The 18,220-nt window shown below is 45.1% G+C and overlaps 1 protein-coding gene across 1 annotated transcript in view; it reads right to left on the bottom strand.

The window, feature by feature from the left end:
• CD109 (CD109 molecule) overlaps window positions 1-18,220 on the bottom strand; it is a 559,535-nt gene that overhangs the window by 213,219 nt on the left and 328,096 nt on the right. The window contains exon 21 of the mRNA XM_063916820.1: window positions 5,321-5,434. Within this exon, the coding sequence (XP_063772890.1) occupies window positions 5,321-5,434 (114 nt within the window). The remainder of the gene's footprint in view (window positions 1-5,320; window positions 5,435-18,220) is intronic.

Below are 18,220 nucleotides of genomic sequence, written 5' to 3'. Positions count from 1 at the left end.
GAGGTGCTGGCCCCAGCGGGGTTCCCGGAGGCCACTGCCCCAGCGGGGTTCCCGGAGGCCACTGCCCCAGCGGGGTTCCCGGAGGCCACTGCCCCAGCGGGGTTCCCGGAGGCCACTGCCCCAGCGGGGTTCCCGGAGGCCACTGCCCCGGGTGGGGTTCAGAAAGTCACTGCCCCGGGTGGGGTTCAGAAAGTCACTGCCCCGGGTGGGGTTCAGAAAGTCACTGCCCTGGGTGGGGTTCAGAAAGTCACTGCCCCGGGTGGGGTTCAGAAAGTCACTGCCCCGGGTGGGGTTCAGAAAATCTCAGCCCCGGGTGGGGTTCAGAGAGTCTCAGCCCCGGGTGGGGTTCAGAGAGTCTCAGCCTCGAGTAAGGTCAATAGTGACCAGGTCCTAGCAAAGCACTCCAGTCAGTCAGATGAGAAGGAAACAGATCCTGACTCTGATATCTCAACATCTATAATCTTTGATGGGGACTTAGCCCAATTTCTGGCGCTTTACAAACACTATTATATTATTATGTTGTCTAGACCATTTCTGGGCATCACTCCAGAGAACCTTGTGCTCTATCTTATTTATTCTTTTAAAGGAGAGCCTTTTGAGTGGGCGACCAGCTTAATGAAAGCTGAAGATCCCATTCTTCAGGATCCCCCAGCATTCAGTGATGCAATTATTAAAAGATATGGTTCCAAAGAAATTGGTTCAGGTTCCTCTAAGTCACCCGTCTTGTCTGCTGAGATTCCACCAAATACTGTAAACTCGGCACAAGAGTCCCAGCCCGTTTTGACTGCAGGATGTGCTTTTCTGACTTCTTCTTCTTCTAATAATAGTACTTTGCCAGAAAGTTCAGCTCCCAAGGGTAAGAAACCTGTCTCTGATTTGAACGCAGCCTTGCTGGGTGGTACCATCAGTTCAGACAATGTTTGGGGAATTACCTTGGTCAGACCTAAAGAGCTTTGTAAAAAGAAGAAGAAGAAAAAGAAATAATTTTTTGACTCTTGCCTTGATAAAAAAAAAAAAAAAGATTTTTTTTTCCCTTGCCTTGTGTTCAGTGGCCACCATCAAGGGGAGGGCACTGTTACAAGCTGTGGTTGCAGCTTGTTTCTGTTTTCGTGTCTGTTAGACCAATGTGTCAGGTTTTTTTTTTTTTGTATCCCTTGTTCTGGATAGTCTGAATTTTGGGGTCTTTTGACCCCTCCTCAAGGGGGGGGTACTGTTATGAGCCACGGCTGTGGCTCATTCCTGTTTTGCAGTTTTGTTCTGTATTTCATGTTATACTTTTGTTTATGTTCCCCGTGGGTGTCATGGGGTGCTCGGAGCTCACCCTTAAGGAGGGGATACTGTTATGAACCACAGGTAGTGGTTCATTCCTATTTTATGTTTATTTAGTTGTCTTGCATGCCAGGATTTCCCATTGCTCTGTTTTGGATTACTCTTGTCTGCTGCCGCTGGTGAGTCTGTGCAATTGCAGCTTGTTCCCATGTGTTCAGCCTCATCTGGCTGCTGATTGCATCTTGTCAGCTTAGTCGTGCAGCAGGCCAGCTGCTAGAGATAATTAATTAGGCCTCTCTGATATATGCTGGCTCACTGCAGTTAGCAGATGCTGATGATATTCCTTGGTTTGCAGTCTGCTTTAAGTTTGAGCTGGTTCTTGTCAGTCCCTGTGTGGATTCCTGTGTCAGTCCCTGTGTGGATTCCTGTGTCAGTCCCTGTGTCTGATCCCGTGTCCTACCCTGAGTTCCAGTGGATTCTGCCTGTCCTCCAGTTCTGAAAGTCGGTGTCGGCAGCTTCCTGTTTGCCTATGTCAGTTGCAGAAAGTATCCAGTCCTGCTCAAGCCGGTTGTTCCTGTCCTCAGTGGTCCTGTACTCAGAGATTTGTCATCTTTTCCTGGAGTCTGACTGAGCACCTTTAACATCCTGTGGTGTTCGTGAGTCACGGCGCAGCCGTGTGTTGCGGCTTGTCCGCTTACTGTTTATTATTTAGTATATTTGTGTCCTGGAGCTTTTGCGGAGGATTCCGCTCTCCCTGATCCACTCTGGTATCCAGCGGTGCTGGATAGGAGTAACGGATCAGTGGATCTTTGGTTGTCCTTTTCCCTGGCGGCTAGTCCGCACATACCTTTTGATTTAGTTAGTTAGCTTGTAACCCCTGGCCTGGTTGCTTAGTCAGAGGGCCCCTTGTTATCACCCTGTCTCGGATTTCCCTTTGTCTCCCATTAAGACCTGAGGGGGCATCGGGGTTGGGCAGACATAATCCGCCCTTCGAACGCGGCTGCCATGGGCTCAAGCAACCATAGTCTCGCAGGGGATTTCTGATAACACGGGCGAGACAACGGAGTTAGGGCGCCAGGGGTTACTAGGCTTTCCTGCTCCCACAACCAGCATATCTTCCCAGTACTCTGACCTCAGCCATACGATCTCCTCTGGTCTGGAGTACGGGAATCATAACACCTTGTCTGTTAGTGTAGTAGCTCTGTCTGTTGCGATGGAAGATTGTTCTATGAGACTAGTGGCTACATTATTTCTGTAGTGTGGGGTGCTCTTTTTCTGTCACCATCTCTAAGGGGACCATTTATCAAGAATCACATTTGCAATGCAATCTGGGCATGATATTAGCACCCAGAACTGCATTGCAGGATGCAAAACTTATGGCGGGATATAACAATCTACACTCACAGGGACAGGACACTACAACGTGGTGGCTGGGGTTCCTGTGCATGTGCGATCCCGCTGACCACACATGCGTGGCGGCCATTGCCAAGGAGGGTTCAGAGGGAACCCTCTGCTGGCTTATTATGCAAAGTATAGCCCACAGGTTACAAGGGGCTAAAGCCATCTTCAGTTTGGTAAATATGGCAGCATCCCATCACTTGCATTAATTTAGACCTACAACACAGCACTGGTTCTATCTTATAGTAATAATACCAATAAAGTCTACCTGCAATTGGTAAATCTACACAGCCTGCAAGGAGAGAAATGCACAGAGAGATAACCTACTGTCTAAAAGTGGTGAAGCCAGCCTGTGAAACAGATAGACTATACATTACATGGTCAAAAAGACTTTACCACTCTTAGGTGCCCATTTATTATTGAATATTTGCGGAACATTCCCCCAAAACATCCATCTAAAACAGACCACTGAGTGAATTAAGTGAGCTAAGCATGTGACTCTTACCGAAGACCAAGCAGACACGGAGGCCAGACTGAGGCACACTGTGATGTAGACTAATTATTATTACAAGGGTGCACAAATAAAAGTGCAAGTGAGGTGGTAGAATGGCCCCAAGGTGAGGAGAGTAGGAACAGGCAGCAGGAAGAGGGTCTCAGAGGGTTATGGAAGGAGAACACTACCAAACCCCCAGCACTCACCACCACTCAGCTGATTGAGTAGGGGCCTCTTCTTCCTTGTGCAGGTGTAGATGGCGACTGCTCTACTGAAAGACACCAGGTGTAGACCAGCCAACAGCCACAGTGTCCCAGGAACTCATTGGGATGCAGGGACAGAAGTCTCCAGTAGCAGGGAACTGAGGGTGAAGAAGCAGTAGCGGTCTCCAAGCAGTACTTTCAGTCACAGAATGTTGGATGAGACACAGCGGGAAAGGTCCCCCTACAGAAGGTGGACCAGGGCAGTGGTAGCAGGTGTAGGAGAGATAGAAGGCAGGGCCCCCATCTTGCATGAAATCGTTGCCAGGCTCCTGTCACATTCAAGTTCCTGGCAGGCTCTGATGTCATTTAATGGACTTAAACAGCTCAAAGCTGCTTGGAATTTTAGTAATCTTAGGCTATATAACAGATGTAGCCATGCTCATCATGGCAACATCACAGCAAAGTCGCGCCTTAGACATGCACACGCTCCATTCACAATGAATGGGAAGGGTAAACAGGCAGCTTGATGCGGGTATGCCTAGCCGTGCCGAGAGTGCCTGTCCACCGCAGATGTAGACCATGATTGTCTTTTTCAGCTGGGAAATACATCATGTCAATCAACAGCATGGATCCGCCCCTGCCAACTGGTAAGATCTGGGTGCAGGAGTTTCATAAATAAAACCAAAAAAACAAGATAACTGTAACTCATTTTTTTTCCCTTTAATTCGATGTGAGGGGAGATTACTATTTACATTGCACTATACATGGTCGAGGCACATTATTCTGACCACCGGCTAATAGCCAGAGTAACCGCTTTGAAGCCCCATACGCAGCAGGGTTCGCTGAACTGTCCTTTTAGACACACGTCTGGCAGCCCCAGGTTAATAATGACAGTGAGCTGCTCCACTGTAGCGTGTCAATCGTCCCTCATGCACCTTTGTAACCGACGTTCACCTCTCACATCAATGGCACGTGGTGCTCCACAGTTTCGACGTCGGTTATTTGCAATGGTGCCATTTGCCTAGTCACGATACACCTTCACCACAGCAGCACGCGAACAGTTCACAAATTGCGCTGTTTCAGAAATACTGCCACCAATGGCCCGAAAGCTGATAATCATCCCTTTTTGCAACCCAGATAAATCTCCCCTTTTGTTCATTACAGCAACGATTGATATGTGTGCCTGTGATATAGACGGCCTATCGCACACCTTATATACCCACCAAGGCAGTGCATGCCACGTGACATACTTCTTGGGCTATGCGCTGTCGACGTCAAATGTAGGAGGTGGTCATAATAATGTGACTCAACCGTGTATAAATTAGTCAAAATTAATTTATTTAAAGGAAGTTCATATGTTTTTCTTTTCTTTTTTTTTTAGACACATTATTAATTCTATTATAATTGCAGGAAGTGGCATTTTCTTTCTTCACTTCTTAATCATTTCAAAACAAGCCGCAGAAATCATGTGTGATAGTATACACCAACTCCTTTAATCTTGTCGTCTGACAAAATCTACTCTCTCCCTTTCCTTCTAGCACCCTGTCAACCTTATAGTCAATCTCTCCTACTTTCCTCTCTGCTCCTGCTCTTCTTGCTCTCTATCTCCATCCCTAGTATCCAGTCCCCAAAACCTCTTATGTCTACACTGTTTACAAAATAAATACAAAAATAAAATACTGAATTATAGAGTTTTTCAGTTTTGTTTGGTATATTTCCTTGCCTGAGGGCTTGCTAGTCCTAAGAAAGCAAAATAGAGTCCTGCTCATGTAAACTATGAACTTCTCTTATAAATTAGCACACAATAGATGGATATTGCAGGCATCATAAACACAAAGAATTAATAACACCCCACATTCTTACAACTTCCTTGTATGTCATACAACTTTGCAAAGGTATTCCTTCTGGTCAACATGAAATGTAACAACTGAATGAGACAATGTTTTTCACTCGTTACCTCAGTATCGTCTTCCAAATAGTTGAAGACAACAACTTCCAAGACAAATTGTTCTCCTCTGGTAATATAACTGGGAAGATTCAAGGAAACAAAGAATGGCTGAAAGGATTCCAGCTGAAAAAACAAAAATGATTTGAAGTTAAGACAAATTCCTGCTGATTTGTTCATAAATTAATGAGGAAATGTCAACATCAGCTGTACTGATAACTTTAAAATAGGTTAATTGGCTTGTCTCTTTAACTGGTTTCATTTGTAGAATATTTTGTTTTGGCGCTCTATGATTTGGGAACATTCAACTATGAAGACACTGGAAACATAAATCTATGGTACAATACAAAGACAACAGTTGGACTCTGCTAAAACATTATTTGCTATAATGTCATCTATGTATACATCTAATAAATCTTGATTTGTTAAATGTACTGCAACATGTTCATATTATAGAACAATGTTAACCTAGAAAAACAAAAAAGATGCACATACAACTTGGAGTATAATACATTGATAAAATCCATAGGATACTTTAAAAGTTAATAGGGGAACCCCAGTCGAAAAATAATTGAAGAGAGGTGGCAGAAAACAAAGATCACAGGCTATACTAGAATTCAGAGAATAAAATTTGACTAGATGATTCATCGCACCGTACGGGCGCTCTTCACACCATATTAAGGGGCTATGCCCCCTTAACCCTTGCACGCCCTTGCGGCATGCAATATATGTATTATATGGAGTATTACCTCCAATCATAATTGTGTGAGTGGTTAAATGTTGCACGGACAAAGGGCGTGCGATGGTTAAGGGGTCGTAGCACCTTGCAACGGTGTGAACAGCGCACGCAGGGCCTGATGAATCACCTAGTAGGTGCTGTGGTTGGGGGAGTGGCGGGTGTGGGGGAGACGAGGATGGGGGAGGGGGCCCAGGGGTGCCGTGCGTGGGGTGGTTGCAGGGGTGCCACGAGTGGGGAAGGCGCTGGTGCGGTGGTGCTGCGGGTGGGGGAGGGGCCGGTGCTTGGGTGCCGCAGGTGGGGGTCTGGAGCCACCGTGGGTGGGGGAGGGATGGGTGCAAAAGGGGCGGGTGCGGATGAGTGCTGCGAGTGGGGGGTCCGGAGCCAACATGGGTGGTGGAGGGTGTGTGTGGGGGTGCCACAGATGGGGCCCAGAGGTACTGCGAGTGGGGGAGGGGCGGGTAATGCTTCTCCTGCTTCTCCTCCTGGAAGCACCTAAGCGCTGTCCTCCCTATGGCAGTGACTCTCCCGGAGAATCGCACAGCAGCAAAGCAGCTAGTCACTATTGTTAGCGCTGGTGTCCCAACGCGCCACATTACAGGGAAGAAGATGCACTCAATAAACTACAGCTCCCCGCAGGCCTTAGCGCCGGAATGCTTTGGCGTTGGGACATCGGCGCTAACAATAGTGACTGGCTAGCAGAACTGACTGACTCGCTGAATCAATGTAAAAGGTGAGAGTGCTGTTCAGTGACACTGCACACCCACTGCACTGCACAGCACTCTCACCTTTTACATTGATTCAGCGTCCACACATTACCCTCCGCAATATCACTCACTCTATCCGTTACATTAGCAATCTCGGGGCTTCCAGGCCAGCAGCCCAGGTGCTGTGTTGCGGAGTCAGGGCCTCTGGAGATCTGGGCGCGGCTGTGGCGGGGAGGCACTTCTGTGACATCACGCGCAGAGGAGGTTCCGGGGCTCAGAGAGTATGGGGCGCAGGGCGGGCTATGAAAGCCTTCCGCTGCACCGCTTTCATACACATCTATGCCGGTGGCCGCAGAAGCTTTTGTTCCACCTGCGCCGCGGCTAGGGAGTGGGGATTGTTGATGATGGAGGGGGCAGGCGGACAGGCAGCAGGATATAGGACGCTGCAGTAAGAGGATCCCCCCCCCCTATCTACAGTGCAGAGACTTGCTGCTGATGCAGTGGCATACCCCCCTGTACCTTTTTGGCAGGTACAGTACCTTTTTTTATGGTCTGCACCGATTTTTGGCTCTCCAAACTTCCATTGAAAGTATAGGAAAAGGGGCATGGCCATGCCACTTTACCTGTGGCCATGCCCCCTTTTCAAATTTGTAGCGATTTTGTATGTGTAAATTGTTGGAGGGTATGTTGCTGCAGATGCAGTGGGCCTATTTTGGGGTGTGGACCTGGAGCTGCAGCTCCATCAGCCCCATTGTTAATCCTGCTCTGGGAACACACAGCAGCCAAAGGCCAGAGCCTCCCATTGGATGTAACCTGTGTGGGCGGGCGTTTCTCACCCAATCAGCTGTGGACTGGGTGTGACAGACCTGCTGCTAACCCAATGAGAGCTTCTAGCCACGCCAGCGTTATGCACACAGTCACAGAGTGACAGATCTGGGCTATTATATAGGAGATGATCCACTATCACATGACCACAAAATAAGTCAACTTTAAACAGCCATTTGAATCCATACAGCCACAACTCCTGCACACTCTCATTTCCAACACATTTTTTCACAGATTGTCCTGAAATGGATAAAGCACAGATGGGTGGGAGCTTGATATGCTGTGATACATAATGTGCTTATGAATCTAATCACAACAGCATCACAGCTATTTAAATGCATGGTCTCTGAATGGTGTCTGCAGTTGCTCATGGACAGGTGTATCTAGTTAACTTCAGCATCAATAAAGATTATACTTATAATTATAAATGCTGATTTTCTTGGGCTTACACTTGCATAATGTCTGTTTCTGCTATTGTATTTGTTGAGTTTGTTGTTATTACTGTACAGACCCCTTGTGCTATAGATGAATACTAGCTTGATCCCATTAGATTTTTGAGGTGCTGCCTAGGCAGCAACATCTTTGAGGCTGATGCAGAGGTGAATGCAAGTCAATCTTGTGGAGAGATTTTGCTTGCTTTTGCACTGCAGGTTAGAGCATGTTGATGAAACTGTGAGTTATGCAGAGTGCCTGTTTTCAGAAGCATCTTTTACACCAAGTTTAGGACTGGTGGTGAAGGTGATAGCTATGACGCCAAGCGTAAGGAATGGAGCGGTAAGTCACTTAGATGTATACACCTCTGAATATGGGTAAATACCCACATTTACTTACATGCACGTAAAACAAAAGTGAAAAATATATCTGGATAGAAAAATCTGTCAGAAAATCTAATACAACCACCAAATACAATGCAATCTCTATAAGGGAACGTTAACATTTCACACAAAACATTTACTTAAAATGTAAGAAGACACAAAGAACCACAAATTAAAGAGAAAGGGATGCATACAGCCACAATAATCACTAGTTTAACATGGCTATTATGGTAGCTTATGCTTCCTCTGTGTTAGAATAGTTACTTTATGACCAAAGAATTCACAAAATTATAACCAAGCACAAAAGCAAAATGAATATTGACAATTATACTGAGAGATAGATTGTAAATATATTAAAAGGAGAAATATTGCTAACACTTTAGCAATTTATTCCTGTAAAGTAAGATGCCAAGAATGGTGTTGGGACCTAAAAATGTGATTTCAAGATGGTGCAACCAAGCGAATCGATATAACAATATATTGCATCGTCGTACTGTTAGCGGAGGTGGGTGTAGTGGGACGCGCCGGCTCCCAGCCGTTGCTAGGCGGCGGGGCTGGGGCATCACTTCCGCCACTGAGCGTCTGTCTCCGGCCGGTTGCCTAGCAACCGTGGACGCCAGGCGGCCGCCCTGCAGTTCCGGCTGTTACTAAGCAGCCGGGACGCCGCACTCAGCGCGCCATGCTACAGCTGGGGCTATTAAGGTCCGGGGGGCCGGCCTGACTGGCTCTCCCATGATTGGTCAGTAGGAGCTTTTTATGGGAGCCAGGACGGTGCAGCCTCGCCGGTGATAACTTCCTGTGGAGCCTGTACCTGCCTCTGGAGTGTTCTTGCTTACAGCCTGTACGTTCCAGCATCCTGTGTCCTGTTTCCTGATTCTGGTCCTGGGGATCAATTCCTGCTTTCCAGCCGAGTGATCTTGAATCTTGAGCCTTGGGATCTTGGTTGCTTCCTGCGTGCACCTTTCCCGGTGTCGTGAGTAGCGGCTCTGCTGCACCTTACGGCTCAAGCTGCATACTCCTTATTCTCTTGTCATTGTGTTTTTTCTGCAGAGGTTTCCGCAACTGTTGTTCTTGCCGTACTACGATGGGTACGTATTCGGCACTTGGGCAGCTTTACTGTGGTTTGCTGTTTTTCTTGGCGGCCGCGCCGCACATAAACTAGTTATTAATTTTCTGTAGCCTTCTCCTTCATTGTCGTGTTTGTCTTAGTTAGTTTTCCCCTTGTTCTCTCTGTCTCGGTTAACGCCTTGTCATCTATTAAGACCGGGAGACATCGGAGTCTGGGCGGACCTAATTCGCCTACTCAAACGCGGCTGCCATGGGCACAAGAAACCATAGTCTTGCAGGCGTTAATCGACCACTGGGAAGGACAACGGAGTCAGGGATTTTTATTAGGGGTAGCTGCGTATCTCAGTTCTACCACAGCTTTACGTATCTGTACTCGGAACTCTTCTATTGCCACCCAATCTCTCGTGTTCCATGTACGTTGAACATAACACGTACGCCATAAACAATCCACCTTACAGTGATGCACTATATCATTACATGCTTCACGTAACACTACCATGTCATCCGTGGATTCATCCCATTGAACATGCAGAACATCCAGTGGGACGACGCAACCAAACAATGAATTGGGTGGATTTGAGGGTACACACTATATGATCGTCATGGTGATCTGTTGCGGATCAGAAAAATTGTCCAATATTTCGTATACTGTGTACACAGCTTAAGACATAAGGCATGTCTTGGTGGTAAATGTACTTTGCTACCCATAACATAATGTAATAAAGTGGAATGTTTGAAGGTGACCATTGTGTGAAGGGACTCTCAGAGCATATAGCAAAGGATTCCTATTCTGTCTGTTTCTAACTGTAGCAATTGCAGATATGTCATTGGATGGTGCAGAATGTTTATACTGTTGTTAAATTAAAGGAAAATTGCACCTAACATAAAAAAAATATTAATTATTACTTCAATCTGTGAATCTATCAATTTGAATATCACCACTCTCCACTTGTTACTTTAAGACCACAAAACCCAGGGCTACATGTAGTAGGATAGATATATCCATAAACTAATATGAACTATTATGGAGTAATATTTTATAATTTCAGTAATAAATGATGAGTCAATTTCCCATATGCTATGATTGTAAAAACTGGAGTAAATGGAATAATTTAGAACCTTAAATTTAATAGTCATCTCAAAAACTGGAATTTTTCATCTATCATGGTATTGTTATACATCTTCCATTTAAAAGGTCTTTCAATTTGAAAATGTAGAAATATGGTTCTTTTATTGTTTATGTCAATATTATGTTAGCTGTCAAGGCTCAACCAATGTCCTCTTCAGAACATTATAGCATATATGCAGACTCTGCAGAACCTGAACACAATATAGAATTACATTCACTGGACTTAACCATTCCCTCTGTGTTACTATGGTAAAGAGAACAGAGTAGTAGACGTTATGGAAAATATTTGACCTGTCTCACATGCCTAAGAATAGACACAGTACATAGAAGGTTTTAAATAATTACCTAAACTAATGAACTGATTGTCTTTTAGCCAAAATCCACATATCTAGAAGAACCCCCACCATGTTTCAGTAACGATGCATTCTTTGTTTCATCCAGCGCTGCCAAAGACAATATTACCAGGAACAATGCTTGTCTGTACTATGACTGACAGGAATGATTTGGAACTGTTTACTACGAATGTACCCAACTTATTGGTTATATGTACCCTTTCCTTATAAGCAAGGTAATGTAATTATAAATTGAGATGCTTGAAGCAGTAAGAACATGGTTGTTTCATGTGGCAAATGGTAACAACAATATTGAGATTGTCAGATATGTATGGCAAGGGTATTCAGAATTGTCTCTGTATTAATTAGCTTTTAGCAATTAAGGGCAATTTTAAAGCTACTTTGCTAAAAAAAAAAAAAAAACAGCCAAAAAAAAAAAAAACAGCCAAAAAAAAAAAAAGGATTTCCAGTAATGACAGAACACAAGTTGTAAAGCTGGAAGTGCAAAAAATTACACTTCCTGTCCCTAAAAGGATTGATTTACTGGGTAATAGCTTATCTGAGGAATATTAAGGAAATAAGTAATGCTGCAGACCATCTCTTATAGTGCCATGGACCAATGCCTTGCTTAGAAAAAAAGCTGAATTTTAGGTTCAGTGCAGCTTTTATAAAAGTTAATTTAAAACTAAACAATTTTGTATAGTATTTCTGTAAACCTACAGTATTTTCGTGTGTCCACTAAGTTGTATTTTGCAAGTTGCAAAAAACTTCTATTATATAAATGTAAAAATACTGAATTCAATATAAGTTGATTGTTATACATGTTAAGAAATCAAATTAATAAAAGAGTACACCACAAAGAAAGCCTTCTTAGAGCAAGCTTCTCTCATTGCTCACTTATCCCCAAACCCTAATAATGTTAAGAAATCTGCCAGCGCAGCAAACATCCTTGTGCAGGCAGATAAATATAATCTGAAATATATAAATGCAAGCATAATGTTGTAGAAAGAAAATTATAGCAGTGCACTCTGGTGTCAATTTAAGACACAACCTATTCAGTAATCTGGTATGATAACACAGGTTTTCAATCGCATCTTATAGCAGTGATAGACAATATGTTGTTGCCACAAAGTATTATTTATATTTTGCTGGAACAGCTAAGTGGTATACTCAACTGCCCTGTAATACTGTCTGGGAGCAGAAAGGCTTGACCTTGGCTCTGGTCAGTCCAAGCAGTGGCGTCACAAGGGGGGTGAGGCCCGCTCCCGGGTATCACCCGCTGAGGGGTGACACCAAAATGCCGGCTCCTGCTCAGTGACAGGAGCCAAGTGCTGCACTGTTACAGTATGTGCAGCATTCAGCTCCTGTCACTGTGTAGGAGTCAGCACTGCAGGCACAGCACTTACCGGGGGCAGCTCACACCTCCCAAACCCCTCAAGTGACTATAAAAACGGGTGTTGGGACGCTATGCCCCGCCCCTCCACGGAAATACCACCCCTTCCCCCAAAGTCCCCCCTCCTTTTCGGACCCCCGAGTGATGAAAAATGGGTGTCAACAACGAAGGCCCGCCCCTTACCATTGATTCTTCGTAATGGAGTGATCTACAGACCACAAGGTCAGGAAGAGGAATTGGATAGGAAACTATTGCAGGACATCACTAAAATGGCATTAAAAGGAGAGGTAAAAATCATGGGAGACTTTAATCTATCTGATGTAACCTGGGAGGCGACTGTTGAAAGTTCCACTAGAAGTAGGGACATTCTGAAATCCTTGCAGGGAGCATCCCTCCAGCAATTGGTGAGGGAGCACACTTGGAAAGACACAATATTAAACTTAATATTTATAAATGGAGACCGTATATTGGATCTAAAAGTGTTTGAAAACCAGAGATCCAGTGATCAAGAAATAGCATGGTTCAGAATAAAAACAGAGACTGACTCATGCCACAAAAAAATAAAGGTGTTGGATTTTAGGAACGCTGATTTTGTAGGGATAGGAAAATGTGTAAGTGATTCTTCGGCAGAGTGGAGGAACTTGGAAGGAGTATAGGAGAGGTGGGAAAAATGTGAAAGTGGAATTCTAAAGGCAGCAGACCATTGCATCAAAAGGGTTAGGGAAAACACAAGGAAAAGCAAGTCAGTATGGTTTGCGAAAGAAGTAGCACGTTTTGTAAAAGAAAAAATAATGGCCTTTAGGAAATACAAGATAACGCAAAATAATAAAGACACACAGAAGTGTAACTTGGTAGAAAGGAGGAGACTAAGAAGGTAATTAGATGTGCAAAGGCACAAACTGAGGAGCAAATGGCCCAGTCTAGGTGGAGGGGGCAATTTTTTTTTTTAAAGTATATAAGCAAAAGGAGAAAACTAAAAGGCAGAATAATAAGACTAAATGATAGAGAGTGGTAGTCTTCTTAAGGGAGACAATGTAATAGCAAATCATCTTAATAATTATTTTTGCTTATTATTCATTACTGAGAGGGAAAGGGGCCAAAGGTAAGTTGCAGGTATATTCAGAAAAATGAATTAGAAACAAGTACATTTACAGAACCGAAGGTCCTAACAGAGTTCTCAAAACTGAATGTGGATAAATCAATAGGGCCTAAAAGAGCTTAAAGGAGTTCTGGTAGCACCATTAACAGAATTATTCAACCAGTTATTAGCTGTCGTAGTAATTCCAGAGGACTGGAAAAGAGTAAACGTAGTCCCACTGCACAAAAGTTGAAGTAAGGAAGAGGCAAGAAACTACATACTAGTGAGCCTTACATCAGTAGTATAGAAACTGAAAGTAGGGAAACACCCTTAAAAGAAAGTTGTAGATTATCTCAAATCTAGCACTATACAGGATCCCAAACAACATGGATTTAAATTTAAATCTTATATACTTTTTTGACTGCGTGACTAAAGTGATAAAAGGGAGCCGTAGATATAGCTTATCTAGACTTAAGTAAAGCTTTTGACCCTGTCCCACATCGCAGACTGTTAAATAAATTTGAAAGCACGTGATTGGATACAAAGGGCAGTATCCAATTAACCGTGGTAAAATACCATGGCTAATTGTTTTGCCGAGGGCTATCCAATTAGCCCCAATTCCAGCATTTATTGGTATTGGTTTCGCGAAGCCAAACCTCCGATAAGGGACTAGTTTTTTTTACATGATAAGTGCCGCAAAAATACATACGTTTGTGGCTTTTCACGGAGCCTATGTATTTTTGGTTGTTTTTTTTCACGCAAATGAAATGGATAGGGAAGATTAAAAAAATCTGATAACATTTTTCATGGCCATGGCACTATTGTGGCTAATTAGATACCGCCCTTAGATGGTTGAATGGGATAAGATCTTGTTTGGAGGATAGAAAACAGAAAGTTTTTGGAAATGGAGTGCATTCACAGAAGGGAAATGTTACCAGTGGAGTAACCCAGGGATTGGACCAGTGCTTTTTAATATCTTTATTGGTGACACTGCTAATGGCAATGAAGGGAAAAATAAGATTATAATTACCTACCGGTAAATCCTTTTCTCGTAGTCCGTAGAGGATGCTGGGGTTCCATTTAGTACCATGGGGTATAGACAGGTCCCTTGGGAGCCATTGGCACTTTAAGAGTTTAATAGTGTGGGCTGGCTCCTCCCTCTATGTCCCTCCTACCAGACTCAGTCTAGAAACTGTGCCCGAGGAGACGGACATACTTCGAGAGAAGGAAATACACAGATAGTGGTGAGAATCACACCAGCCGAACTGAAAAACCATGCTGACCAGCATGCAACATGGAGAAACTATGCCAACCAGCATGCAACATGAAGAAATCATGCTAACCCGCATGAAACATGAAGAAACCATGCCAACCAGCATGCAACATGAAGAAACCATGTTAACCAGCATGCAACTAACGAGCAGGAACTAGAAGAAACCCTGCTAACCAGCATGAAATAGGAACAGCAACAGTTGAACCAATTTTTAACCAAGCAACAATGCAGGAAAATGAAGCACTAGGCAAACGCCCAGCATCCTCTACGGACTACGAGAAAAGGATTTACCGGTAGGTAATTAAAATCTTATTTTCTCTTACGTCCTAGAGGATGCTGGGGTTCCATTTAGTACCATGGGGATGTACCAAAGCTCCCAGTATGGGAGGGAGAGTGCTGAGGCACCTGCAGAACAGATTAACCAAACTTTAGGTCCTCAGAGGCCAAAGTATCGAACTTGTAGAACTTGGCAAACATGTTCGACCCTGACCAAGCAGCTGCTCGGCAAAGCTGTAAAGCCGAGACACCCCGAGCAGCCGCCCAGGAAGAATCCACTTTACCAGTAGAGTGGGCTAAACAGATTTTGGACATGGCAAGCCTGCCATAGATTAAGCATGCTGGATAGAAAACCTGATCCAGCGAGAAATTGTCTGCTTAGAAGCAGGACACCCAACCTTGTTGGGATCATAAAGGACAAACAGAGCGTCCGACTTTCTGTGACGAGAAGTTCTCCTCACATATATTTTCAAAGTCCTCACAACATCCAAGGACTTTGCTAAATCGAGGTGTCAGTAGCCACTGGCACCACAATGGGTCGGTTGATATGAAAAGCCGACACAACCTTTGGAAGAAATTGCTGACGCGTTCTGAGCTCAGCTCTATCCTAACGGAAAATCAAGTAAGGGCTCTTGTGCGACAATGCCCCCTGTCACAGCCTTCCAAGTAAGAAACTTTACGTCCACCTCCTGCAAAGGTTCGAACCAATCCGATTTCAGGGACTGCAACATCACATTAAGATCTCAAGGTACTGTAGGAGGCATAAAGGGTGGTTGGATGTGCAGAACTCCTTTCAAGAATGTCTGAACCTCAGGGAGGACAGCCAATTGTTTCTGGAAGAAAATGGACAAGGCTGAAATCTGGACTTTTATGGAGCCCAAGCTTAGGTCCACATCCACACCTGCTTGCAGAAAGGAGGAGAAAACGTCCTAGATGAAACTCCACCGTAGGAAACTTCTTTGATTCATACCAAAACACATACTTTTTACTAAATCCGATGGTAATGTTTCGACATTACTCCCTTCCTAGCCTGTAGGAATTACCTTTTTCACAATGCCCTTCCGAGCTAAGATATGGCGTTCAACCTCCATGCCATCAACGTAGCCGCGGTAAGTCTTGATAAGCGAACGGCCCCTGTTGAAGAAGGTCCTCACGAAGAGCAATCCCAGAAGATCCGCGTACCAAGCCCTTCTTGGCCAGTCCGGAGCAAAGAGGATTGCCTGAACTCTAGTTCTTTTTATTAGTTTGAGAATCCGTGGGATGAGTGGAAGTGGAGGGAACACATACACTGACTGGGACACCCATTGAGTTACCAGGGCGTCAACCGCTACTGCCTGTGGATCTCTTGACCTGGAACATTACCTAGGAAGCTTCTTGTTGAGGTGAGAGGCCATCATGTCTATCTGAGGTACACCCCATCAGCTTGTTACCTCAGTGAATACCTCAGGATAGAGGCCCCAATCTCCTGGATGGAGATCGCGTCTGCTGAGGAAGTCTGCTTCCCAGTTGTCCACTCCCGGAATGAAGATTGCTGACAGCGCCAGCGCATGTCTTTCTGCCCAGAAGAGGATTCTCGTTACCTCTGACATTGCAGCTCTGCTCTTCGTTCTGCCTTGCCTGTTTATGTAGGGCACCGCCCTGACGTTGCCCGACTGAAATTGATTGGCTTGATCTTTCAGAAGATGTGCCGCTTGTAGAAGGCCGTTGTATATGGCCCTTAGTTCCAGAATGTTTATCGGAAGGAGAGCTTCCTGATTTGACCACTTTCCTTGGAAGTCCTCCCCTTGGGTGACTACTCCCCAACCTCTGAGACTTGCATCCGTGGTTAGAAGAATCCAATTCTGAAAACCTGCGGCCCTCGAGTAGGTGAGAAGTTTGCAGTCCCCAGAGGAGTGAATTTCTGGCATTCGGCGACAGGCGTATCCGCTGGTGCATGTGAAGATGTGATCCCAACCACATGTCCAGGAGAGCAAGTTAGAAGAACCGTGTGTGGAATTTTCCGTACTGTAAAGCCTCGTAGGAGGCTACCATCTTCCCCAAAAGGCAAATGCACTAACAAGCCGATACCCGGGCTGGCTTCACATCCCGGACCATTGATTGGCTCACCAACGCTTTCTGTCGGCTCCAAATGTGACTTTGGAAGGTTCAGGATCCACCCAAGATCCTGGAGTAGGCGAGAGCTGAGAGAGCAATACTCTGTAACAGCCTCTCCCTGGAAGATGCTTTTAGCAGATCGTCCAGATATGGAATTATGTTCACTCCCTGTCTGCAGAGTAGTAGCATCATCTCTGCCATGACCTAGGGGAACACCCTCGCTGCTGTGGAGAGGCCAAATGGCAGTGCATGGAACGGATAGTGACAGTCCAGCAGCTCAAATCTTAGATAAGCCTAGGGAGGCGGCCAGATCGGAATGTGAAGGTACACATCCTTGATATCCAGGGATACTAGGAATTCCCCCATCCACCAGGCTTGAGATCACCGCTCTAAGAGACTCCATCTTGAATCTGAATTCCCTCAAGTAGGGTTCAATGTTTTTAGGTCTAATATTGGCCTTACCGAACCGTCCAGTTTCGGTACCACAAACAGGTTTGAGTAATAACCCTTGCGTTGTAGGTGAGGTGGAACTGGAACAATGACATTTGTTTGGCAAATGTTTGAATAGCTTCCAGCAGTAGTGTACTTTCTGTCCAAGAAGCTAGTAATAATCTGTGAGGTGGGAGTACTAGAAACTCCAGTCTGCACCACTGGGCAACCTAACCATTTCCAGGGGTCTAGGCAGAATATCGCCCAGATGTTTAACTGAAACCTCTTTAGTCTCGCTCCCACCTTCCTGATCCCCAGGCAGTGAGGTCCACCGACAAACCGAAGGGTTTGAGAAGGCAGAATCCGAAATCCGCCCCTGGGAACCTGGCGGTGCAGGTTGTCTGTATTTTCTCCTATGTCCTCTAAAGGAAGTAGAGGAACCCTTGGACTCATGTTTAAACCTTGCAGTTCGAAGGGACTGCAGTGTAGGTGTAGGATATAATTTCCTGGTCTGTGCAGCTGCGGAAGGAAGATATGTCGACTTACCCGCAGTTGGCATGGACATTCATGTATCCGGTGCGTCCCAACAGGGCCTCACCTGTGAAGGGCGGACCCGCCATACCTTTCTTCGATTCTGTATCTGCAGTCCATTGGTGTAGCCACAGTCCCCTGCTTGTCTAAACTGCCAGAGTAGAGGCCCCTGCGTGACACAGGCCAATCTCCTTCATGGCCTCCAGCCGTGAAGCCTGTAGAATCC

Source organism: Pseudophryne corroboree, chromosome 4, assembly GCF_028390025.1.
Source record: "Pseudophryne corroboree isolate aPseCor3 chromosome 4, aPseCor3.hap2, whole genome shotgun sequence".
Lineage (NCBI taxonomy): Eukaryota > Metazoa > Chordata > Amphibia > Anura > Myobatrachidae > Pseudophryne > Pseudophryne corroboree.
Note: the sequence above shows the minus strand (reverse complement) of the source record. Positions and strands in the feature narration are given on the sequence as shown.